At 37.9% G+C, this 21,254-nt stretch overlaps 1 protein-coding gene across 7 annotated transcripts in view; it reads left to right on the top strand.

Moving 5' to 3' along the window:
* LOC108968613 (filamin-C) overlaps window positions 1-21,254 on the top strand; it is a 100,979-nt gene that overhangs the window by 68,226 nt on the left and 11,499 nt on the right. For all 7 annotated transcript variants that reach the window (XM_018932731.1, XM_018932730.1, XM_018932733.1 and 4 more), the window contains 2 exons: window positions 19,023-20,034; window positions 20,108-20,328. In XM_018932731.1, the coding sequence (XP_018788276.1) occupies window positions 19,023-20,034; window positions 20,108-20,328 (1,233 nt within the window). The remainder of the gene's footprint in view (window positions 1-19,022; window positions 20,035-20,107; window positions 20,329-21,254) is intronic.

Consider the following 21,254-nt stretch of genomic DNA (forward strand, 5'->3'; position numbering starts at 1 on the left):
GATATCCGAATGAAATTTAATACGTAGGTGCATTTTGTTATTCTATTGCTCATTTGTCGGAATTGTCACCTATCTGCCATACAGATTTTCCCCTTAAAAATRGCTGGTTTAAAACTGGTTTTCGACCAATAGTCTCTTGGGCGAGGTTGTTCCGTAGAATGATCCGTAGAATTTTTCCTGCATACACGATTTTATGGAAAAAATCGACCCTCTCTAATGTATATATGGTATAGTATATACTTACATACATATATGAATGTGTAAAAATATTTGTATAAAAGAAGAAAATGTCGGAGACTCTATTAAATAAACTTATATATGATAAGCGCGTCGAGCTTAGTCGATTTAAATATGTCCCTCTGACTGATTATTCTTCAAATCGGTCCCTCAGTTTTTGTGATAAAGATCTAAAATTTTGCACACGTCCATTTCTCACCAAGCGCTGCTGATTTGTCGAAAACACCGTTATCGGACCACTATAGCWTYTAGCTGCCAYACAAACTAACCAATCAAATGCCATAACATATTGGCTTCAGTGCAACCGAGGTTAACGTTTTTTCTTGTTTCTTCCCCTTTTTTGCGGATAACAAAGCGCCGCGTTTGCCAGTTAGTTAGTAAGTCAATCAGTAAGTCAGTTGGTGGTGCATGCAACATCGCCACAACAGCGCCATTATAGACGACTTTTATTTGTTTCAGTTCCATTGTATCGCTGTTTGCTTTTGTTTTTATTGCTTTTCGCTAAGCAAACTGTATTTGCATTTTATTCATGGCAAAACTACCGTTTGGTATATAGCCCACTTTTCGTGCGTGTGTGTGTGTGTGTGTTTAAATAGTTCATAACACGGCCCATATTTGCTCCTCTGCCATTTTAACACATTTTATCTGCCGTTAGGCACACTTCGGCTCAGCCGCCATATTTGGCTCCACAAACATAAAAGTTGAATGAATAATCCAGCGGCGCTGTACAAATTGATATATGTATATACATACATATATACATTTSTATTATTTATCTATAAACGGAATACTACCGATTTTTTGTTAAAGCCTTTTTGGGCCTCAACATACATACATACATACAATAACATACATGCACACACACACATTCAAATGAAATGCGTTCGCGCGCCAAACTCACGTCAAAACGTGCTCTACAAATATTTATGTACAACAAAGTGTGACAGCGGCTTGGCTAACCCAAATACGTGGCTTACATTTTAGTTAGATAATTATAATAACCATTAGTGAATTAAGCAAAAAATGGCAGATAAATGACATAAGTGCGCTGAAATTGCTATTAAGCAACAAAATTTTTGAACTAAAATATTTTACTCATAGTAGTCGGTAATTTGCTGAGTTATATATTGAGGTTAAGCCCAAAGCAGTGAGGTTAGCACTGGAACTTATTAGAAGGGCTTTAAAATTATTTTAGGCCACTAACGAGCAATATTTCAAACAAAAAATCATAAATTTAGCTTAAAATTGAACACATGACATTGAACGAAATATGTACATATAAAAGTACATCTGATCAAAAATGACCCGGACTGCCAAAAAATGTTCACCTATTTGAATATATATGTTTTTATTATTGGTTTGAGACAATACAAGGATGAAATTTCCCACGTATTTTTTATAAGTCTCGGCTGGAATGACCTCAGTGCTTTCAGCGATTTTTTTCTCGGTTTCGATTATTTTTTGAAGCGTCATTCATTAGATTATTAGACAGTTTCGACCTCATATACGGGAACCCACTTCTCGTCAGCAGTAATGATGCATTTGATGAATGTGGAATCCTCAGCTAAGAAGTCTAGCATCTCCTGTTTGCAAAAATTGCTGGTATTTTGGTACGAGTCTAACAGTGAAACCCTCTATACCCAAAACATTAAAAAAAAAAAGTACTAAGTGGTTCCATAAGAGATAATCCCTCAAATTTTAAGATATCGCTCAGAAATTTTGCACATGTCATTTTTTACACAAGAGTCTTTTCATTTGTTGAAACCACTGATATCGGACCAGTATAGCATATTCCTGCCATATATTACTTATTTTTTTATATTTATAATGAACTTTAATGAACCAAATAATAATCATTTCGATCGACTACTTCGCCATTTTTCCACTAGAGACACTATTCCATCAGGGTAAGACGTTTGTGGTTTCTCTGCGAAAAACTGCGACAATTAATTTTCACAAGCCCCTCTTGAAGCCAACAGTACTCCAATAAGGGTTTTCTGCATTGACCGAAACAAATAGTTATCCGATGGTGCAAGGTCAGGGCTATATGGTGGATGCATCAAAACTTCACAGCCAAACTCTCCCAGTTTTTGCCGAGTAATCAAAGATGTGTGTGGTCTAGCGTTGTCCTAATGGAAGACGAAGCCCCTTCTGTTGATCAGTTCTGGTTGTATTTTTCGATTTCTTGCTTTAATCTCATCAGTTGTTGACAGTAAAATGGAGAATTAATCATTCGATCAGGCTGGGGCAGCTCATAGTGGATGAGGCCTTTCCAATCCCACCAAACACTTAGCATAACCTTTCGAAGCATCGATCCTGGCTTTGCGACAATTAGTTCAGCTTCACCACGCTTGGACCATGATCTTTTTCGCACATCATTGTCTTACTGGACCCACTTTCATCTCCTGTTGACATTCGCTTCAGAAATAGTTCGATTTCATTTCATTTCACCAAAAAACCGCAGATATTTATTGGGTCCATTAAATTTTTCACAAACAAGTGTTGGTCCTGGTGAATCTCTTCCATAATTTCGTCGACTTTTTCAATGATTGGTCGAGCAGAGCGAAGTGCATCTTTCACATCGAAATTTCCAGAACGAAAGCAAAACTTCACCTATAGTATTGATGTAAAAAATGTACTTGTGAAGGGTATTATCGCTTCGAGGAAGGCGAAATTGGCTATGCATAACGAAGTATACTGACCAAAAACATTTGCAGAAATAAGTGCATCCCTAAAGCGATTTCTTTGATTTTTTGCACCACCTACATTACAGAGCCAACAACTTCGCAGAACATTAACTCGCTTAAATTACCGCTACCGGTATTAGATTTGACCATTTTTTCGCTCTTTTATAAGCCTCTATCAAGTACGATCATTTAAGTCAATATCACTTACTTACATATAAGTAAGTATATCTAACTATATACATATATGTATGTATGTATGTGCTTATGAACATCTGAATATTTTAACAATCTACTAACGAAACTGCTTTTGTATGCCTGAGACGMTAACTGCTTGGCTTTAACCTTTAAATGCTTGTCGAAATACTCGTCCATCTAGCAAAGCAACAACAACAATAACAGCGACATGCCCGCAGACGCATACACGCGCTGCAATAAATGGCGCATGGCAAAGTAGTTTGCGATTTATGAGCCAAATACTTGTTGGTGCCGCGCAAAAATGCAAAATCGAGCAAAAGAAGAAACAACAAAGTGGAAAGAGCCAACAAAGAAAACAGCTGCAATAAATATATGAATAACAATAAACAAGTCAATATAAGTGTACATACATACACACAAAATACAACTTTATGCTGGCTGATATGAAGTGAAGTTGTGGTTGGCTCCACCAGCTCACCAGCGCACCATTGCACCACGCATTGTTGTTGCCAGCTTTTGTGGCCTGCAAACGGTAAAACATGCAATGCCACAGTCAACAGCAACAGCGGCTTAAGCATAAACACAAACAAACAGCCGCGTGCATACACTCCCCGAAACCGAGTCGCCGTTGAGGTTATGTTTGCGCTGACTCGCCCGTCAAGTTTTGCATTTTCAGCTGTTTTGTGCTGGCAACCACAATGCGGTTGAGCCGTTGACTGACGGATGGACGGACAGACGGGCGGACGGAGATAATGCTAGCGCGGTGGAAATGCAAGGGGAAGGGTAGTGCAAGCCTCTTTCGTACGCATTTTAGCCCATCGCTAGTTGGGTTGGTGTAGGGTTTCCACTGTCACCGCATAAGACACATCAACGCATGTTGTAGTTGGTGCAGGCAGGTGTGCAAACAGGTGGACACAACGCGCTTATGCACAATTATTTAATATTTAATTAAATGCATAAAAATTAAAAATAAATTCAAAAATACGATTCGACAACAACACTTGCATATACAAAACTGTTGCGTAATCAGTTTGCGCTTTGAGGCGGGGAATTCCTTGCGGCAGCACATTTCAACAATATTGCTCACTGCCAGTGTGCTCAAACATAGTATATAATTATGTATGTATATATATGTTATATATATAAATGTATATATATATATAATATATGAAATAATTTGCACTTTAAGCTCTGCTAATTGTTCTTCCGCTTAATAGTCGCGTCTCGTCGCGCAAGTGAATGCGCTAATTATCTGATAGAGCAGAGAGAAAATGCAAAAAAGGAAAGAGTATAGAAAATATATTAAAAGCTATTTGTATTCATATAAAAAGTCAGCTCATTTGCATGTATCACACATCGGATGCCACTTAATTGGCGTTGAAAATACTTTGTGCTCGCTGGTTTTCCTATTATTGTCTAAAAATGACCCTGACTCAGCGCCCTTATTAGCATTTATGCGAGTGTAGCCGCATTTTTGTGTCAGTTTTTCTTCATTTACTGCCGGTGACGCGGCTGTTAGCCGTCATTTGCGGTTGCTTGACTTTTGAGTGGATATATACATATTCTCTTTTAGAAATATTTTTAATTTGCAGATTGTTTTTAGACTATTTAAAGCTGATATCTCTTATGAAAGATCTTAGATATCACAAATGTTTAATTAGTGTATTCGTACCTATCATAGTGAATTAAATGATGAGCTTGCATTTTATGTAAAACTTTAATCATTCAACTGCCGTTTAATAGGTTCAACGAGCCGTATCCAATTATTTATTTCTYAACTGCTTAACCCTCAAATGAAAAAAATTTCTCGGTTCATATGAAAAAAWARWTTTTTTTATATCCACTAGCAAAYCAGATAAATRTGCGTTCTGTGTGTTTTTTGAAGAAAAMATTTATTTGATAAATAAATAAGCTGCACATTTATATAATTTCATATACTTTAATAATCGGTAATTCGTTTAAAAAAATTTTGATGCCCTTGTTTCAGTAACTGTTTTCAGATGGACCTCCGAAAAGAGGTGTCCGCGTTCTACTTAAAATTATCTGAAATCCAAAAACCCAAGAAATTTCTTATGGTGGCTGTTTTACTTATAAAATTTACAYTTCAGAAGTTTTATTTTATCTAAAATTAACTGGCAAATACATAAGTATATCAAAAAATGTAATTTGGACCAGCCTATTTGGAGAAAATTACCTCAGAGACTCTGAAAACAGCACTTCCAGAAAAGCACGGTTGCAGTTTTAGCAGCCGTTTACACTAATCTAAAAAACTTTTTTTGGGAGCTGAGTTCAGAGGTTTGCTAATTATTTAAAAAAACACAGAAACTTAATAGAAAGAAAATTATTTGGAATTTATTTTTAAAGATTGTCTCTTTCAAATGTTGGACGCGACTACGTCTCAAATGGTCCATCAGTTGGTTCCAATTATCGATAACACTCGTGATGTTTTGCACCAAAGCCTGAAACGAAGCGGGACCGTCCGCATAGACTTTAGACTTTACATATATACACAAGAAARAGTGTAACRKTGTGATATCAMGCGACGAARTTATCTGCTCACCGAAGCATWWTCTAAATAAACTCATTAATTGTTGCGATGTAAATGAAGAGGTGCCGTCTTCTTGAAACCAAATGTCGCCAAGATCACGAGCTTCAATTCTAGGCAGCAAATAGTCGGTTATCATGACGCGATAAAGATTTATGAAGAAATATGGACCGATGATTCGACTAGCCTACAAACCGCAACAAACCGTTTTTTTCTGGATAAAATTGCGGCTCTTGAATCTCTTCAGGTTGCTCTTCATCTTAAATGCGGCAATTTCGATTGGTTGCATATCCATTGAGCCAGAAATGAGCCTCATTGCTGAACAAAATGTGGCTCGAAAACGTCGAATCTTTATGGAACTTTTCAAGAGCCAATAGAGCGAAGCGATGTCRCTTGGGAAGCCCGAGCGGCTTCAGTTCTTACACAAGCTCTATTTTGTACGCTTTCAATTTAAGATCTCGACGTAAAATGCGCCAAGTCGTTCCATACCTCAGTCCGAGTTGCTACGAACATTACCGAATCGACTCTCCACGGTCTTCGTGTACACTCTCAGCTACAGTTGCTATATTCTCTTTACTGCGTGAATAATAATAACATCATATCTTGACACGGCTCATGGTTAATTTATCAAAAATAAATTATYGAAAAAAGTGAAATATAAATAGATTTCCTCTAACCGGTCAARTTCTAGTTTTTGAATTGCATATTTTGTACTTGTGAAGAGTATTATAGCTTCGATGCAAACGAAGTTAATGGTTTTGTTTACTTTTTTTTATCTATCTTAAAGTTCCAGTTAAAACAAAATTTACTGTTATCAGTTTCGTAATAATAATTGCATCAACAGCTAATAAAATTACGCCTAATTCCCTTATTAAATTAAATTTTATTGAAACTTTATGCTTTTAAAAGGCACTACTTCATTTAAATAAAAAAATGCAAATTATTGCCGACCAGTTTTAACAAGATTATCGCAATTTTCAATTTCACACAACTCAATTTGTGTGCATACACATATCATATTTTCATCGGCTCAGCATATTCAGTGAGCAGTTCGACATTCCATTACACAAATTCACTTCACTACTTTTTTCAAAGGCAATGAAATGCACTCAAGTGCTCTTTTGCCCTTAATTTGCAGTTATGCAACACTTAGCAAAATAATTAAAAAAGAGAAAATAGCAAAAAAACAAAAAAAAAAAAAGAAGTTCAACGGCGTGGAAAATAAACATTACACTAATCATTAAAACTCTCACACATCACAAATCGCCAAGTGATTACCTTGCCAAGCACGTAAATACATATGTATGTATGTAAGCACTTAAGTTTGTATCTTAAGTACACAGGGTACATATTTACATACATTTACTCAAACACTTATACATATGTATTTATTAAAACATACATACTATACATTAGTATACGTGCGTATGCATTTATATAAAAAATGTAAAGGCCATAAAACATAAGTGGCGAAACGCCATGGAAATGTTTTATTAAAGCTCTTTCAATAATGATGCGAGCAATTATGAAATATTTAACCATTTCCCATAAATTTCATAAGTTTAATGCGCAAAACTTAAACTTACATAATTTAGAAAATATGATCTGCAAGCTTTCCGGTTGAATCACTTAAAACTTTCAAGTTTTTGAATTGAAACTCCTAAGTTTGAGTTTAGACTATTTGAGTTTACTCTATTTTATCCACTTTTCGTCCCCTGTTACCATTCGCTTCAGAAATGGTTCGATTTCATTTCGTTTCGGGAAAGAATCACAAGTGTTAATTCAGTCCATTAAATTTTTCACAGACAATTCATGTGGTACCCAAACATCTGGCTTCTTTTTGTAGCCAGCCTTTTTTAGATGGTTCAAAACCGTTTGATGATAAATGTTAAGTTCATTGGCGATGTCAATTGATGGTCCTGGTCAATCTTTTACATAATTTCATCGACTTTCATATCGAAATTTCCAGTACGGAAGCGAACGAAGTATTGTTGTGCTATGCGAACTTATACGGCATCGTCTCCGTAAACTTCGCAAATTTCATTGGTGGTTTACGTGGCATTCTTCCCTTTTTTATACCAAAATATAGCGAATTTTTTTATTATTTCACTCATTTTTGAACAACTGTAACCTTTTTTGCAACTTCCCGAATTTTATATTTTTTGGTTAAATGAAGCTTGAAATTTACCCTTTCCAACACTATATGGTATGACATAATACGATTGGTAGCACTGAAGATATACGATCACAACGACATCTATTGACAAAATAAGTTTAGACTAATATCTAAAGCAAGACTGGTTAATATACTAGGCAATTGAAGGAACGTTTATATAGATTCTTCTGAAAATAAAAATGATAAAAAAAACTTTCGTGGGGGCAATTTTCACAAGTACAATTTGTGGTAAGAGAAAGTTTCAATATTAATGAGCAGCGAAGTGGCGAATGGAATGTGACTACAATCATTAGCCTATCTCATCTTACAGTTATCACTTTATATCAGTAATCAGAAAATAGATGATTTTGCTTCGCTTGCTACACTCTTCTAATAGATAGATGGTTGTAAAAAGGGTTAACTGTAAGTAACAATTAGGATTTTATCTGGGTCTCACACAATATTCTTTCATTTACTCGAAAGCTACAGATATACTATATTTTCATCTTTCAAGCTGATCCACACAATGCTCTCATATTGATTTTAAAATTGACTGTTCGTGGMTCACAACTCTTCAATTTCACGTTATCCTTTTTTCTCGGTAATTTTATAATGTCTCGCTGGCTTTTCAATAAATTTGCACATCAATTACAATTAGTTGCATTATCACTCATACTCGCACTGGTTTCCGGCCGGTCTATCGCACCATAGCCACCACACACACACACACACAGACACGCACATTGGTTGAAAGTGGACGCCATTAGCAGCTGCAGCAATTACCGTTTATTGTTTTCATGTTGCTGCTGCTGCTGGTTGTTGCTGTTGGCTCTTGCTTGCCTCTGGCATTCAGAAAATCTGCGGAATCCGCGATTTTCCTTCAAAGTTGCTGCCGTTCATTGCTTGGTGTTGCATGTTGCACAAAAATTAAAATTCATTACTTTTTGCTGCCACCACAACCGCTTTGCTTTGTTGTTGGTTGTTGTTGGTTGATAGCGCTGCTCACTGGCTCACTGATAGCCACCATTTCGCTGCGACTTGTCTGTGCTGCACTGGACTTTTTCCTCGTTTTCACTTTAAGGTATTTAATGTGCACACGAACACACATGCACAATTACATACATACCTGAGCACATTCATACATMCATATGTATGTGTTGTTGCCAGCTCATAAAGCTCATGTGTGTTATGCTTTATTATCATTTCAACAATCTTTATTATTGTTGTTGTTGCCTGYATAATTGCTAAGCGTTTTTGTTGCTGTCCACTTGCACTTTTCCTTTTCCACAAGCGACGGCGGCCTGCTTACTTGCTGCACGCTCGATTGCCAGCGCTGATGCCTGTCCATCATCATCACCCATTCACCGCGAGCACCAAGCACGTGTGGTTGTTATTGTTTTATGTTGAAAATGAAAATGTTTATTAGCCGACGCCACGCCCCACCGCACCGTGCGCGCGCCATTATTGCTAGATTTTCTGCATTTATGTATGTGTGTCTGTGTGAAAGCGAGATTTTGGTCGCTTAAGCAAATCGCTTGTCGTGTTTTCAACTTATTCACGGCATGCCTTGCATGCAGGAATGCCGCCGTTGTTGTTGATGGATTGCTCATCAATTCATCACATCGTCAATTTGCCAAGCGCTCGCCTTGCATTAACATAAAGTTGCTCTTTTCAGCATATATGCTGTTGTTATTGTCGGCAGCAGCGCCAGAGAGCGACGACAGTCAGTGCTACGTCTCGTCTCGTTTACTACTTAAATATTAAAAGTAAATACATGTGTTTGTTATGTATGCGAGTGTGTGCTCATAAATATGTATGTAATTATTTGTTAAGCGCCATTTCTCGATTTCGCTGTCGCCATATTGACCGCTGATCCATTGCAATCGGCCAACGTTTGCTCGCTCCTCGCTTGCCACCGACCGCACTGCCTGTGGCAACTATTATTTTGTGTCAACAATGGCAAGAAACGCGACACTCATCGCGCTCTGGGCAGTTGACGGTGTGAAAGTGCAACTTGTTTTCGAAACGACGAAACGAAATTTCGCTTAAAATAATATTGATTCACCAGCATCAATCGGGGTTCAATCTTATGATTTAATGGTTGCATTTTCATTAAATCATTTTGAGTTTTTGTAAATTTAATAAAATATTACAGGTCAGTGTGATTTGTTAGTGCGAAGATTTAAAAATTCGGATTTTAAGATAATTTACTTCTTCAAAGCAACAAAAATTGTAGTATTTCACACAAAAATTGCATAAAGCAACAAGTCCTAAGCTTTTCTTCGTCTTCGAAGTTTTTCTATTAACAGTCTCTTTAGTATTGCCTTAAGTTTATTTATTTATTTACTTTACTTTTGCCACTTTTGTCACTTTGGTGCTGCCTAAAGTCTTCTGAGAGGATTAGTGGTTTCCGAAAACCTCTCATCCGCTTACACTTCAAAGATATAATACTTCTTTGATATGCCATCATATGTTTAAAAGGGATCGTAGAATGAAAATCTCTCAGCGATTGAACTAAGTTTATGTCACCCTCAGAGTATTTTTGTAGAACTCCTTTTACGTACGCAGTCTTATATTGCCAGCTTTTTAGTTACATGACTTACAACACTGTTTTATTTTCCTATATTTTCGAATTTTTAAATCCATCATACAAAACGTATTTTGGGAATACGTTCTCAGTCTTAGATCTTCAGATTATTGGAACTAAATTATAAGCCTGTCGAAATAAGTTAGGTTAAGTTAGTCTGTTAGACCAATGAAGAACGCATAGATCAGTTTTAGCCACTTGCGATACCAGATGGAGTTCAGTTAATAGGTCTATGCGGAGTAGTCATCCCTTGGGATGCTTATACTTAACGCGTATTTTAACTGACCCTGTAGCCTCACCTTCGATATGTCCCCCAGTGTATTAAACCGTGGAGAGCCCATATGCCTACAACGCAGTCTTGCCAATGCGTAACAAGTGCACAAGAGATGCTTCATTGTTTCCCTGATGCTTTGGCCTAGACATTTCCTGCAGTCTCTTGATCTATCGGCCCCACTCTGCGAGCGTGTGTCGTCAGCTGTCGAATTAATAGGGATACAAATTGTTGATATATTACTTTTGAGGGGTCAAATTACTATGGAAGTAACATTTCAGTACTTAAATAATCGAAATTATTATTAAAAATTTTGTAATTCCGATGCTTACAAATATACAAATGAAGGCTGTGTGAAAATATCAGGTGGATCAGTCGAACCGTTTCTGAGAAGTTTTCCTCACCTCTAAAGTTTTGGAAGCCAATTACACTAAGTTAAAAACTTCTTAAAAATACGCTCAAATCTCCGAACTCAACTTAAAATTTTCGGAGAATATTTTCTTCTAGTCTTAACAATGTCCTTTAGGCTATGTACAAGTCCAAATATTTGCACCTGTACTGATAGCTGAACCTTTTTTACAAAAAGTATTTTCGAAACAAAAATACAGATTTATCTAATTTTGATAGCCGATCTTAATCAGTTGGAGTGTGTTTTGAAACCTTGTCCTTACAAATAAAAGCATCCCAACATTTTTCAAGCCGTTAATTCAAGCTTTCTCTATTCTCGTCTGATTTTACTGTCAATCTCAAGATCTTGTCCCTATGTTCCAAAACTCATTGCTCTTTAAGATGCACTGACTTGCACTAACTTGATTTTTACACTTTTTTTTTATCAAAGTCTCTTTTTTAAAGGTATATCTATATTGCGAGTAATAAAGGTTATGTTTTATAAATTAAGATTTGAAATATAATAAAGCATCATTAACTTTTGGCTGGGATTGGCCAAAAATTTGTTGGTTTCATAATTTTACTCACTACAAAAAAAAAAAAAACGCTTTACAATTGCACAACATTTGCAAGAAATATAAATGGGTTCAAGTTCATTTGAAATTTTAGCAGCAAACCTTTCAATTCACTTCTTTCATTGTCATGCCAATTGAGAGCTTGTGAAAGCTTTAACATATATGAAAGCTAACTCATATAACAAATGTAATTTAAATAAGAAAAGGTACATTATAATATAAATAATAAAGCAGTAATCGAAAGCTTTAAAGTATGTAACTCTTGTTGGCTTTTGCTGTTTACATGGCATTGAAATTTTCTTGTTTTCAACAATTAGTGCTTTCAGGTCAGCAAAAATCCACATATTCCGCAACTATTGGCTAACACTTTTTCAAACGGTACTGCACTGCCGTTGAACGCACCTTTCATAAAGTTTGAATGCTTTTTGCAGATTTCAACTAAATTTTTTGCATTTTAATGCTTATTTACTTGAAATAAACAATTGAAAGCAATGACCCAAACACTTACCTAATTAAATGGAAGAGGCAAAGCATAAAATAATTTGCTTAATTTCCGAAGTATAAAATTTAGTATTGAAATCATAAGCAGCCGAAAGGGGGTCAAAGCAATTGCTGAAAGTGGGACCCACCAGCGAGTGGGTAAGGGCAATTTGCCGCCAGCAAGAAAGCCTTGCAGCACTCAGGCCTTCAAGCCTGCTTGCACAGAGGTCTAAGGAAATATTTGAATAAGTGCATATACAGATAAGCACGTGCAAGCGCAAGTCTTGCTTATGAGTACGTATGAGTAATCAAAACCTCCCAACCCGAATAAAGCTCTGCTGCACCAGCAATATTGCAACGGAACTGTGTCACGTCGTTTGGCGACTTTTACTGCTAACCCATACTTGCACCGTTATTTGCTTTTTGTTTCTATGCAATTGTGCAATTATACCGTTTATCTGTGGCGCCGCCGCTGTTGTTGCCGCAATCACCATGAATGCGCATAATTTCGCCACAACTCTCTGCTTACACGCCTTGCCATATTTGAAAAAGCCAGCACCAGCGATTTTCAAGTGAACGAGGCAATCATTTTCCGTTTTGTTAAACATTAAATGCATTAAAAATTGCAAAACAAAAAATTGTGGAAGTGTCTGTGTGGTTTTTACTTCCTGTCGCCGATTCGTTGCGATTATAAACAGCTAACGGAGTTATAGTGAAAAAAAAACTGTAAAAAAGCGAAAATTGCATAGATTGCAGAAATTATTTTTCTCTCGCCCGATTAGGCGTGGCCCACTTAAGCAGTGCACTTTAAAAATCATATAATGAAAATAAATTCCGCATATAAATGCAGGAAAAGTAGAAAGTGCGCGGGTAATGGTTGGCAAATAATTGCATTGGAAAAGAAAAGCACTTCGAATAACTGTTTATTTAGAGAGCAAACTACATGAGATTTAACGTTTAATGAGAACTGAGCACTTACTTAAATAACAGTGAAATAAAGGTTGCCAGAAGTTGAGGGAAACCTCATAATTGTTGAGAATTTTCTGCATTCAAAAAACATCAAGTTAAGTTAAGTTAACTTGAGTTACGCTTTGTTTGGTTAAGTTAAGTTGAGTTAAGCTATGTTAAGTTAAGTTAAGTTAAGTTACCTTAAGTTACTCTATGTTTGGTTAAGTTAAGTTAAGTTACCTTAAGTTACTCTATGTTTATGTTACACTATGTTAAGGTAGGTTGAGTTAGGTTGAGTTAAGTTAATAAGATTAATAAATAAATAACAAGAATTTCGAGAACTGAAACTTGAATGGATATGTTCCACGAATTCGAACTTCAAAATAGTACGCACTATTACATGGTAATTTTATAGTCAAACACTTCATATGTTACAACTTGCATATCTTTCTCTAAATTACATTTTAGAAATCCTGGCTCTGTAACAACCTCAAGAAAAGAAGGTGATTTTATGTAAAACTATTAGTATTTAATATTTATATAAGCAGATGGTTTGGTGTTTCTTAGAATAGTTGTCATGGACCCCCTTTCCCACGATCAATAGATTACATATAACCGGATTCAATGTAGTTTTCTTGCATACTGAGACTGTCTTTTCAGCAGAGTGCCCCGAAGTTATGTAAAAATGTTCTTTGTTTAGGCAATAGCCTCGTAAAATATTTGATAAACCTCTGCTTTATATCTAACTGTATCAATGTCGAACTAAAGTCCCCGCTCCTTCACAACAATTTCCGAAAACAACTATCCATCTGATTATCAATTATTTCCAGCAACAAATTTTCCCAATTTTCAGCGAAATTTACGATTGAAGCAATTTCGTTTTCTTGTATGTTTTGTGTTAGATCGTCAACCAATTTCATAGTTAATTTGAAGCTCACATGCAATTGAAAACCAAAGTACAGTGCAAGTGATGGAATGCCTAACTCTATTATAAACACAGTGCCTGCCAAAAGTGACGCTCCGTTTGGCACGTTTATGAGTGATCTTGATCTTGGCAAATTGTGAGCTGAATGTGAAACATTCACATACACATACAGGCGCACATAAATGATCATCATTTAAAAAAACATCATCTGCCTTGGAATACAATCCTCAACTAGGCTGGTAAAATTTGAAAGCGCTCAGTGTTGGGAAGAGGCAGCGGGGCATTGTTGATAGCCACCGATTTCACACAGTTTTAGCCAAGCATATCAATTACATTGCAGCAGGTAAATACGTTTGTGGAAGCAATTCCGCAGAGGCAAAAGTTAAACGCATTTTAAATAGAAATGGTAAAAGCAGAAGACTAGAGATGTTGGGAAAATAATGTCAATATGTTTGTAGTTTAGCAAATAAGGTAGTTGTCGTGTACAAATAAGAATGCTATATGAAAAAGGAAATCGCTGCAGAAAAACAAATACGAGCTTCGCACAATAAAACTGATGCTGAAAACTGTAAATCTCCTAGTTTTTGCTGGGTACACGTTTTCTGATTCTAGTAATTTGATAGAAAAATTGACTATTTTCCGGGTTTAGGGAACTTTTTCAAAAACACGAAGTCATTATGTAGTTAAATCTCAGGCAGCCGTAGACTTTCAACAGAGAAAAAGTGAAGGGTTTTCTTGCAGTACTAAAACAACAAACGTTTCATAGTAATTGTAAGTTGGTTGAGAGCTATTTGACAGAAGTTCTAATACTCTTAATATACCTAAATGTGGTGGAAACTCTGATCATTTTATGAAATATTGCTGCGAGCCTATGAGATCTCATTTATATGGTATACTACCTAAACAATTTGAGAAGGTTTGTATTGATGATGATCTGACTGAGCGGAAGTTTCATTGAGTTTTTTACGATCATTCCTCAGAGTTGGCTAAGAAAACGGATCCTCTTTATACAGAGTTTGCTCGGAAAATAATAGGACTGATTTTCTCCAGAGAAATATTGCATGGTGTCTAGTCGCAAATTATGTTAGCCTTTCGGTCGGTAGTGTTACCTATTGATGGTTTCACCCGATTTAGAAACATTCAGCACACCCATCTGAACCCATATAAAATCGACTTTGCCATTGAATCAACTGATTGGTCAGGTTTCACATATGATTTTATGATTTAGTGTTATTGTAATAAATCCATTTATTATTATCAGTCACAAACGACTTCATTTTCTTCAAGCATAACTTCTGACATACAAAATCGGCATTCAATCATCTCTTGACTTCAACTCGTTTGCCCAACAATTTCCTTACTTCTATATCTGCTACTAAACATTTTCAGCTTATTAAGCGACACTTAAAAGTTATTTGACTTTTCTTGTGTTTGGTTTCAATCTGCATCGAGTAATGCCTCCAGCTTCTCATCTTCAAACTCTTTTGGCCGTTGACGAAGTTCTTCGTCTTCCAAGACACAAAAGCATGAAACCCTCAAATCGAATTTGTATAAACCCTTTAATGAAATGATAAACTAAATTCAACCACTGGGACACACATCGGATGGTTTCAGCTGCATTAGCGTTTAAGGAGTCTACTAAAGCTTCGCACGTTGCCAAATAGTCTTCTAAAGTACGTGGCTCCTCGATGCATATAAAATAAACTTCATACCGATATACAGTTATATACTGCAAATACTCTCTCCGCCCTTGCAGCAGTCCACATTACTTGAGCACTTCGTCGATGACTTCAGTAAGCTTCCTAAGTGAATACAACGGAATTCATAATTAAAATCTCTGCCACTCGCCATTTCACTTTGAATGCAACTAATTGTTTTCACTTGCACAACATTTTAATTGCTTTCTCCTAACGTGCGCTTGTGGACTTTTATGTATAGAAAATTTTATGAAGCAATCTCAAGCCGTAAAACATCTGAAAGCATCTCAATGAATAGTTAAATTACAAAAGCAATTAAACAGTTGCCGGGTGCAAACACACACACAGGAGGCGAAATTTGAGTGCTTGGAAACAATAGAAGCTGTGGCATGCAAGATGCAGCTTATTACAGTTAACTATGGCAAGAATAATGACTAAATTGTAAGATGCGCGCAACTAACCAGAAACTGTTGCACCGTTAAGAGCTAAACGAAGCCACACCAAGCCACACCAAGCCGCCAAGCCGCCAACGAAGCGGTCGGTCATTCTAGCCAGCCGGCGGCCGAGCGCACCAAACAATCTCAGAAAGCTGAAGCACCACAACATAGAGGCTACAATTACGCGCCAACAACAACCACAACAACAACAACACCGTTGCTACATACCTTCCTCCTAACAACAACGGCGAGTGCAATGCGCCACCATGCACTTGACCAAAAGGGGTGGCAGTTGACTAGCAGCTGCTCAGTGTTTGTAGCACACAACATGCGAGTGGCAAGTGCATGGCCATTTCCAGCAAGCGCAAGCTCTACATGCCCATTTAGGTAGATATTTCGCTATAAATTATGTGTGTTTGCGAGAGTGTGCGTGCTGTGGCCAAACTTGTAAGTCATCATCACCGTAATCATCGCTTCCCAGAACGAAAGAACGAATGGCGGCACACACCTACACACAAGCACAAGTATATACGCCTTTGCACGCTGAGTGCCCCGGCACAATGCCTTCATTACGTTTGGATACGTAAGGCGCTTGGTTGTGCTTCTCGAGCTCGTTTGCGGAAGGAGTGCATGTTGCCTGCCACGCTTCGATGCATCACTGTCGGCCTAACTGACGGACTGCCCAACCGTTGGCCTGCTACTGGCCGTAAGTAGTAACTAGAAACTTAAACGACCTGCCATCAGCGTCCGGCTGCAGTCCATTTTTGCATGCCGACGCGCCATCCGACAACAACTTCTGGTTCAATACGCTTCGACGTGCCTCATCGTCATGCTCGGGGTGTGTGCTGTTGCAGACTTCAAGTTTGGGCATTTCAGTTCAAGTGTCCGATAGAAATACTTTCCCACTTTACTTACGTTCCTCAAGCACTTGACATACATATCATACTTATACATAAGTATGTATACGCCCGGACTGTGCTTACTTATAGTATATAAGCTGCTCCGGTTGTGTGCACACCTTGCTCGGCTCCGTCGCCGCAAATTCATTAATCTAGTCTATTGCCACTACATTATGAATGAATTGGCCAAAGTTTATTACCACAACTGTGACGGCCGCCGCACCATCATTTGACCATCTTGCAACAAGTGGCAATTTTATGAAGTTCACAAGTGCGTCGGTTAGCCGACATCTTAAAACTTCAATAAATTAATTTGATAACTTTCTGCAGACATAACATGGAAGCCACTTGATCTGCTCACTTCGTTTCTGGTGTGTGGGTTGCCATGTTGCAAGCAAATTTTTTTTCTTCTAAATATAATAAAATTTTAATATAAAATTTTTGAAACTGCCTAGGCCTACCTTATTTAGTAGGTTACCAGCGAGAACTTTTTTTGGAAAAAAATTATTCTACTTTTCCACCAACAACAAGCCTAGATGAGATGATGGGTGGTCACCACACAATATATGTATGTTCTGACCACAAATGTATTTTACATTTAATAACGGAGGTTCAGTCATTCTTCCTTTACGCATTTTGGTGCTAATTGAAGATTCCCAGATTAGCAAGGTTCTACTCCACCTGGTCTTTTCAAGCGAGTCGAAGTGTTCCACTTCCTTTGCTTCTTCCGGCGAGTACTGCGTCGAATACTCTCAGAGCTTGAGTGTTTTCATCCATTCGGACAACATGAAATAGCCAACGTAGTCGCTGTCGTATCTTCCGCAGAACCTTTCTCTCGAATACTCGTAATGTCGACTCATCAGATGTTGTCATTGTATATGGCTCTGCAGGACGGGAATAATGAGGGACTTATAGAGTTTGGTCTTTGTTCGTCGAGAGAGTACTTTACTTCTCAATGGCATACTCAGTCCGAAGTGTCACCTGTTGGCAAGAGTTATTCTGCGTTGGATTTCGGGGCTGACATTATTGGGGGTGTTAAAACTGGTACCAGGATAGACGAAATTATCTACGACCTCGAAGTTATGACTGTCAACGAATTATTCTCTCCAGCAGAGATTGAAGAAGGAACACGATAGGTAGTCGCCTTGCCTGAAGCCTAGTTTGACATCGAACCCCTCGGAGAGGTTCTTAAAGAACCTTATAGGTAAAGTAGAGGAAGTACTGTTCCCTCCAAAATTTTAGTATGTTCTGGACATCGGCCACTAGATCAAATTGGTCCGCAAACCTTAAAATGGCGGTCGTTATAAACCTTCCCTAAAAATAATGACAAGGAACGCCTCGCTTTTTAACTCATAACTACTTTTTGAGATACTCAATATCTTATGAGTAAGACTTCCATATCTTAGTATTGCAATGACTGCCGTTAGCGAAGAGATATGGAATAACAAATACATTGGTTATTTATAGCGATGGCAACTTTGATTTTACATATCCTACCCTCCTCTAAATTTTTTTGTTTTTGCTAGGAAGTCATTATCGTCATCAATTTTATAGCAATTATGCAGCTTTCAACACAATAAATTTTTCGCCGTAACTGAGCAATTAAACAAAGCAATGTACCGTAATGCAATTAAAAAGTGGGTTCATGTCAACAACGCAAAAACAATGAGATAAAAAACGAAGGCTCAGCAGGAAAAGCAATTAGAGAAATTTAAGGAAGCAAAGGCCTACAAGTGCTACAATAATATCAAACGCATTTTTGAAATTCCAAAAGAAATTTAAACAGCTTTTAAAAAACTGTTAAGGAAATATTAAGCCAGTAAAACAAGGGAGACAATATTTCAACCAATAACAAAGAAATGCAGTTTTTCTACTCTAAACATTTTATACCACCCTTTATACAGGAAAGCTTATGTATCAAATTCTTTAAAATGTCTTTTAAATTATTTCTATACCAACTAGATACTAACGTTTCCGTATTCCCTCTCTACTTGCAGGTTCACCGTGGCACGTTGAAATCATGTCCACACCCGGTCTAACAGCACTGGGCGAATCTACACGCCTTGTACCCGCCAATACGCCGGCGGTTTTTGAGATACTGCCGCCTCCTGGACAAAGCCTAAGCAAGGGCGAGTGCGTGGCTACAGTTTTGACACCGAGTAAGTCCAAACTGAATGCCAGAGTCACCCACGAGGCGGCAAATGGTGCTGCACGCATAGAATTTGTACCCACCGAAGTCGGTACACACATCATTGAAGCATCAATTGTGGGCACAAAAATAGCCGGCGGTCCGCTGATCGCCAAAGTCTACGATGCCAGTCTAATACAAGTGACCGATGTGAATGGCGGTGTTGTCGGGCAACCGTGTCAATTCCGCGTCGATGCGAGCGCTGCTGGCGAAGGTCAGCTAGAGATATCAATTAATGAAGGCGAAGTACCGAATCACGTCCAGGTCGTTGGTGGCGGACGTTGTTTGGTCTCCTTCACACCCGAACAAGCTAAATCCCATCTAATTGATATTAAATTTAATGGTGAAACTGTACGTGGCTGCCCGTTTGTATGCCCCGTGGCGGACACTTCGCGCGTCATGTTGAATCTCTCGAATCTCGAGTTGGTACCCGTCAATCGGCCGGCATCGTTTCATATCACCGTTAGCGGTGGTGGTGCTGCCGAGTTGGCGGTCAGTGTACGTGGTCCGCATGGTGAGTTGCCGGTGCGCGTGACCGGGGACATACATGCTGGCTTTACGGCCGAATTCACACCCACCGCTGTCGGTGGTCACTCGATCAATGTGGAATATAACGGTTTCGCTGTGCAAGGTACACCATTTTTGGCAAAATCATATGATGCCACCAAAGTTACGGTGGGCAGTGTGTCGCGTGGTACTGTTGGTCGTCCAGTGCAGTTTACGGTGGACGCAGGCGATGCTGGCGAGGGTAATCTGGAGATTACCATTTCGGCGAAGGGGCAGAACATACCGACGCAGGTGCATCCGCAAGGCAGTGCAAGGTGACTATCGGCTTTGAACCCAGCTCGTAAACAAATTACTAACTTAATGTTCTTTTTTTCCTCCTCGTTACAGATTCTCCGTTTCGTTTGTGCCAACTGAGGCGTGTGAACACACCATCAATGTCACCTTCAATAAAATGCCGGTGCCGGGTTGTCCGCTTACGGTGAACATCAGTGGCGGCGTGTCCGGTCCACAGGTGTCACTGGGCGGGCCCGGGCCGGTGCATCAGCCGAATTCTTTTGTTATCAATCACGCCGGCGGTCGTTTGGAAGACATCGAGGTCAACGTTGAAGGTATGTATGCGTTGCGGTGTTAGCGCACTCTCCAGCTCTCTTAAGCCTTTTTGTGTTCCCCCATTTATATTTGTGTATTTATCTATGTGTATGTACTAATCCCTTACATATCGTCGTTCCTACATTTATCACCGTGTTCAGTTGCCCATTGAAATTGGTTTTCGATTATTTCGTTTTATTTTTGTTGTTTAAATTTTTTCCGATATGGTTGTGTTAATTTCTTCTAAGTTTTCGTTATTCACATAATGCAATTTCTAGTCACACAACAACACTGATTTTAGCACTAAATAAACGTTTTACCTTTTCTTCTTTTTGTTAAACCGCATATTCGCCATCTTGCATATTCATGAGGCATGCAGCAGATAATGGTTATTTATGATGTAAAAAAGTGTTTAAGTACCAGATGAAAATAAAACTTTTTGTTGAACTTGAAGTTGAGTGCAAACTTCATTTGCTAGATACTGTAAAAAGAAAATATTTTACTGAAACCTTAATAGGTGAGACATAGTAGTATAATTGCAAAAAATAAAAACATATTAAACCAAAGAGCCGTACCATTTCTCAGTTAATAACTCTCTATATAACCGAAAACACCGCCATATTCCCCTAAATTAATTGTTTTATTTTATTATGGACGTGTACCGCTTAGCATCACCTTTAAGGGGTTAAATGGGTTTCCTCGGCTCCTTTTTAAACAACTTTTTTCACATATAAAAAATTCAAATTTTTATTAGAATTGTCACAAACATACGCTTTAAGCAAAGAAATTCTGATATTTTTGGAAAAACTAGTTTAAACTAGTCTAATGCGACGTCATTTTCGGTGACCTCTCGAAAAAAAGCGATTTTTTATACTCTCGCAACAATGTTGCTAAAGAGAGTATTATAGTTTTGTTCACATAACGGTTGTTTGTAAGTCCTAAAACT

The sequence above is a fragment of the Bactrocera latifrons genome, unplaced genomic scaffold (genome assembly GCF_001853355.1).
Source record: "Bactrocera latifrons isolate USDA-ARS-PBARC rearing strain unplaced genomic scaffold, ASM185335v1 scaffold_221, whole genome shotgun sequence".
NCBI lineage: Eukaryota > Metazoa > Arthropoda > Insecta > Diptera > Tephritidae > Bactrocera > Bactrocera latifrons.